General features: G+C 31.0%; 1 protein-coding gene across 1 annotated transcript; it reads left to right on the forward strand.

The window, feature by feature from the left end:
- The first annotated feature begins 964 nt into the window (after positions 1 to 964).
- On the forward strand, positions 965 to 2,038 carry LOC102666746 (putative invertase inhibitor). The gene has a single exon (XM_006579602.3). It carries the CDS (start codon positions 1,097 to 1,099, stop codon positions 1,646 to 1,648), a length of 552 nt encoding a protein of 183 aa, XP_006579665.1. The 5' UTR covers positions 965 to 1,096; the 3' UTR covers positions 1,649 to 2,038.
- Positions 2,039 to 6,405: the final 4,367 nt, after the last annotated feature.

The following is a 6,405-nucleotide window of genomic DNA, read 5'->3' on the forward strand; positions in this document are numbered from 1 at the left end:
TTAAAAATAATTTAACTAACTCTAGTCCAAAATTGCATGAGAAATTTAATAACAATATATCTTATCACATATTAACTCTTCTAAAGTGAAAAATATGTAAAATAAAAAAGAAGAATTTTATTTACTAATGATTTTAATTGATATATTTTTTTATTAATATAATGTGGTATAATGCATGTTTGGTTTACTGTTAAATTATTGTGATGCGTATTTCAATGTAAATCCAATCGATAAAAGTAAAACAAAAGCAAAAGTAAGGATTTTGATCCTTTAATAGACTAACTTTTGCCTTAAAAGTAATTTTGAATTGGATTTCCAAACATACACATGCTTGAAAAATAGTCTTGTCTCTTAAACATTCATGAATTTAATCTCTAACTTGTGTGTGAAAAAATATTTCCCTAAAACATATTAATCTCTTAAATAAATCTTAATACATCACAAAATTAATCTTTATCTTTCGATCGAGATATCTAAAAAAATTACACACACATATGTATGTTGGCTCTCACTTTTTTACTTTTGATATATCTTCACTTTAACGGACTTCAATCGGTCGATATCACACTAGTGCAAGGAGAATATACATCTCACCACTTCCCAATTTTCACGATACTATATATTATCCTTCTTTTGCTCAAAAACGACGTACGGATGTTATAAGTAGAGTAACTCATTCTCTTTTCATCAAAAGTATGTGGTCTTAAAGCTTTCAGACTCGTTATATAATTTTAACTTTTACGTAACCTTTAATTCATTATTTTAATATAATTATGCATGTGGCTTCGATGTTTTATGATAAGACTATAAGAGCCCACAAAATTGTGCATGCGTTACGTGACAATTTCCAGTGGCTTCTAGTACGACGCTTATAGAAATATTGCCAAAAAGAGCCCAATCAAAACAGAAGTGCAAACAGAAGCAACAGAATTTCAGCTTCAATTTAGCCTTGACAAAGTTTTCATCAATCCATTAATTAACGTGTAGCATCAGATTCCTACCGAAACACCAACTTCAATAAAATATATAATAATGTGGTGATCACATTATAAAGTCTAAATTAAACCCCATTTCTCACAAACATAGAAAACCAAGAATGAAATTCGCTTCATACCTAGTGATTTTCTTGATCTTTCTCTTTCATTGCTCAAATGGTTCCAATCTTATCCCTCAATCATGCAAAGAGGCCTCCAAGCATGACCCAAATTTGAGCTATGATTTCTGTGTTGCATCCCTTGAAGAAGCCTCCTCCAAGTGTCACCCACCACCCACCAACTTTGAAGACCTTGTGGGCATGTCAATTCAGCTAACAGAATCCAACGTAACCAACATGGTTTCCATCATTTCAAACCTTTTGGAGAACAAAAGTTTTGATCAATACACAAAAGCTTGCCTAAAAGATTGCTTTGATCTTTACTCGGATTCGCTTTCGGCTTTAGATGATGCTGTGGTTGCTTTCAAGTCCAAGGATTTGGACACGGCTGCTATAAACTTGAGCGCTACCTTCGATAATTCTGTTACATGTGAAGATCAATTCAAGGATAAGAAAGGTGAAACTTCTTCTCCTTTAACAATGGAGAACCGCGTGTACTTCCAACTCAATGTAATATCTCTGGCCTTCATCCAAATGTTTCGTCAACATTATTGAGGAAATTTAGAGTATGTCATATACAATTATAAACTCTGAATTGTGTGAGTCATGAAATTAATTTTATAAGATTTATATACATGTATTACGTATAATTGAAGTGTGTGCAGAATTCTTAATTTGTGATGATGATTTATTGAGATTGAAATTATGAGGTGCATTTAAAGCCCTTCGTATGTTGGAATGGCTGTGAAGTAGTGAAGTCCTTCCTCTCACTTTACACCCGAAAGTTTGTTATTCGTTCTGTTTTTTAATTTGTTGGGTTTTGGTTGATGCCTGATGATCACAATTGGGAATAAGGGTTTTTATTCCTTCTATTATTTTTTGGATGGTGATCCTGACTCATGGAATTGGTGAGGGCTAGTTATACAGTTAAGCTTGATTTGACTCATGGAGGATGATTGTGACTTAGACCATGATCTTTTCCTAGCCCCACACCATGCACCCCATTTCTAACGTGGGTTCGGCAGTTTTCCCCACCCCTAACTTCATTTTATATATATATATATATATATATATATATATATATATATATATATATATATATATATATTAAATATGAGTGTATTAATTAACAATTAACATCATAAATTTTAGACATAAAAATTAATGAAATTCTTTATTATAATGACTTTAACTCTAGGATGTTATATATTTTACTATTAAATTTAAATAATCATTTCTCTCTCTTCTCCTATCACTATTAAATTTTTCAAACACTCTCTTCTCTCATAACGTAAAATTTACAATCTCACTTCTCTGGCATCTCTCACCATAATATAATTAATGAATCATGAAAATAAATATATATTTTAATTTATAATTTTTTATAAAATTTCCGGAACATATTAAAGAGAAGAAAGGAAAAATTGATTTCTATATAATACCTATTTTTAAAAGTGAAATTAAATGTAAAGAAATCATATCGAAAAATTAATAATTTCCGGAACATATTAAAGGAAACCTATTTTTTAAAAATTGATTTCTACATAATTAAATATAAAGAAAATGAATGATGAAGAGAAAGAATTAATCTAAGTTAATCCCTCCTGTTTTCTTAAAATTCATGTTGAAATTTCTTCAACATAGATATATGCTACTTTCAGTTAAAAACAATTGGATAATTAATCTTTCTTCATCTTGGCATTAGCAATGTACATGACTACATGTGTTTGTTGGTAATTTTCACGGTGAACCAGTGAGTCCAAGGGTGAATCCAGACTCAAATGAATGACATGCAGGATTACCAAATATATATAATTATATAAAATATTTATAATTTATCTCCATATCATTAATCTAAAATATATATATAGTTTGTTAACATATTCTCACTTCGTTTTTAGTTAAATATGTTAGAAACCTACACCAAAATTGATAGACAAAAAAATCACATTTTGTTTTCCTGTAATTAATGTATCTTAGGAATATTATAATAATTTAATAAAAAAAATAAGAAACTAAATTCTTTCTTCTCTATTTGATCCAACGGTATTTTTTTCCTCCATTTTTCTCTTCTGTCTTCTCTCACTTACCATTGTCGACGGACACAATCACCGGGAGAAGTCCTGAATAACTGTTAGTTGAGTGGGAAAAAAACCTTGTAACCGCATACCCTAAACTCCTTTCAATCTTCAGCTAGTCTATGTAGAAGAAAGGTAACTTGGGAGGGGGAGTCGACAAGAGCTTGTGGCGAAGAGAGAATAAAATTCCTATTCCATTAAAAAGGTGGGGACTGGGAGGATGTTGTTTGTAGATCAATTAAAACATTAGTTATTTTATTGATTAATTGGTGTAAATTTGCTAGTAGTGGCTTGGTTTTGATTTTGGCTTTGTTTCCCACTTGCAACAACTACTCTTGTGCGTGAACTATTTCCAATTTATTGATTGGTTCGATGTGGAGTGCCGTGCAAAATTATAGGAAGTGGTGGAAGTGCTTGGGGTTGTAGTGTTGTTGCAACTATTACGGTGGTGGGTTATAGAAGACGGAGAAGAAAAACGGAGCAAAGAAAAGACGGTGAGACCAAATAGAGGAGAATGAATTTAGTTTTTATTTTTTTTATTAAATTAAAGCTTAAATTATTACAATGTCCCTAAGATACATTAATTTCAGGAAAATAAAATGTGATGTTTTGTCTATTAATCTTGGTGTAGGTTTCTAAGATACTCTATCTAAAAAAGAGGTGAGAGTATATTAATAAACTCCTATATATATAATTAGTAAATTATATTTATCATATATAAATGTAAAATACCAAATCATTAACTATAAATAAAAACATTGAAATTTTTTTTTTTTCGTGAAGTGCAAGTCCTTTAAGGTTTTGCCTCTTACTAATGTCACTACTAGAAAAAAGTGATTCTACGATGGTCAAATAGGAGATACAATGATATTTTTCGACCGTCGTAGAATGTGACGTCATCAAAACTTAAAAATTTTAATGATGGGTCTCAAAATACCGTCTTTAAAAGTGAACAACTTTCAAACTAGTAACATCTTTGAAAGTAAGCATTCTAAGACGTTGCTGAAATAAGCACTGTCTTTGACTGCCTACTTTCAAAGACGTTGTTGAGGTAAGCATCGTCTTAACAATTTTAAGACTTAAGACGGTGCTTACCTCAACAACGTCTTTGAAAATAAGCATTCTAAGATGTAAGCACTGTCTTAGAATAATATATATTAGCATGATTGTAATTAATATTAATGGTAAAATTTATTTAATAAATAAATATTTAGATGATAGATTAAATAAAAATAAGAGGTTTATGTATTATTTATATTTAATCTATCACTTAAATTTTAATATTAATTACAATAGATTAAGAAAATAAATTTCACTATTAATTACAACAGATTAAGATAATTTCAATTAGAAAGGCAAAATGCATGTGAATTAATTTTCCAACCTGAGAATTTTGGTATCTTAAGCCACGAGCTGCTCCAACTGCAATCTTTTGCCTAGCAGACCATTGAAGTACACATTTATGCTTTTGTCCTGAAAATTCAAATGATCCCTTAAATATTCTTTTATATTTTTTTCTATATAAATCAATGGGTTTTTATATCAACCTAACAACTTCATTCTCATCTACCTTCTTTACTTTCTCTTTGATCTTCTCACCCTGTATTGAATGGACAGAGAGCCCAAAACCCAAATAGCTTGAACATAATTCAATTAAAAGTGTATCAATATGTTGTTTATAGTGCAAATCAAGAAACCATTACCTTCAACTGCTGAAACTGGCTAGGACATATTTGTTACAAAAGTTCCCTTTGATAAATAGAAATCTCGTACAAATATGGAAAATTTGATAGTTATGGTTAATTGGTATACTTCTAGCAAAATAGCTAGACAAAATTATTTGTGATACCTCACTCTCATCTATAGTTCCAGATGAAAGTGCCTTGAGTACTCTTATTCTCGATTGGTATTTTTCTTCTCGAGCCTTGAAAAGATTGTTTTGCTGAAGTCATAGGGTAAGAAAGTGATATGAAGAAAATGATTGAGAAACTAAAAGTAACTAAGTAACTAGCTTTTGAAAATAATAATGTAATGAACATAACATACAGTTCGCAAATGTTTTGCTTGAGTTGACATGCGTCGCTCAATCTCTTGAGTAACCTTTTTCAACAAGCAAGCCACACACTAAATCTTTTAATCATATTAGGGATAAGTGATGAATCTTTTATCTCTGCCTTCAGATGTTTCATGAATACAAGTGTTGCACAGATGTATAATCTTTTAACCGTATATGCACTCAGAGAACAAAGTGAAATGAAGTAAACCGAAATTTTAACAAATATTAGAAAACACAAGTAACATATACATATTCATCTAGTATAAAAATTGAGTCTTCTCAAACTGTCCAAACGGACAATTCAAGATTCCATACAGCGATTAATACAAACTATCCGTAGTAATCACTGTATAGAATCTCAAATGGGAAACTAAGGTTTACTCACAATGCACATAAATGGTTATACAAACCAAATTTTATATATAAATAACAATGTAATTATCAGTAGTGGGAGTGAAAGCAATACATACCACACAAATACGGTGAGTAGGTAGTAAGAGTGAGATCAGAGGAGTGCCAAACGAAACACTATTACAAAAAGCACGTTTAACATCGTCAAATTAACATCGGTTTTATACAAAACTGATGTTAAGGTAAATGCGGTGGCATATTTGTAAATAATGTATATTCCTTAACATCGGTTTTCCGTAAAACCGATGTTAACACCATTCGTTAGCATCGATTTTTTTAAACCCGATGTTAACATATCATACGATAACATCGGTTTTTCAGAAAACCGATGTTAATGTCTTTTAATTAACATCAATTTTACAGAAAATCGATGTTAACGAAATGGTGTTAACAACGGTTGTTCTCAGAAAACCGATGTTAACGTTAACATCATTCGGTTAACATTGGTTTGTTATTGAAAACCGATGTTGGACTCATATTTTAAAATTTCAGAACCCAACCCCTAGCTACTTTCCTCACGCTCTGTTCTTCGCTTCTTCTTCTTCTTCTTCTTCGCTTCTTCTTCTTCACGATCGTGAGTACAACTTCTTCAAGTTCTTTGTACAGCTTCTTTGCAACCGTGACACGTAGCCACGTTACCTAGGTACAACTTCTTCTTCTTTGTAACCGCAAGGACCTTAGTCTTTGTTGTCTTCCTCTTCTTCTTCTTTGTTTCTTTATTTGGGGAACTTGTGCTCACTGTAAGGATGTTTGTTTGTGTGTGTTGC

The sequence above is a fragment of the Glycine max genome, chromosome 5 (genome assembly GCF_000004515.6).
Source record: "Glycine max cultivar Williams 82 chromosome 5, Glycine_max_v4.0, whole genome shotgun sequence".
NCBI classification, from domain to species: domain Eukaryota; kingdom Viridiplantae; phylum Streptophyta; class Magnoliopsida; order Fabales; family Fabaceae; genus Glycine; species Glycine max.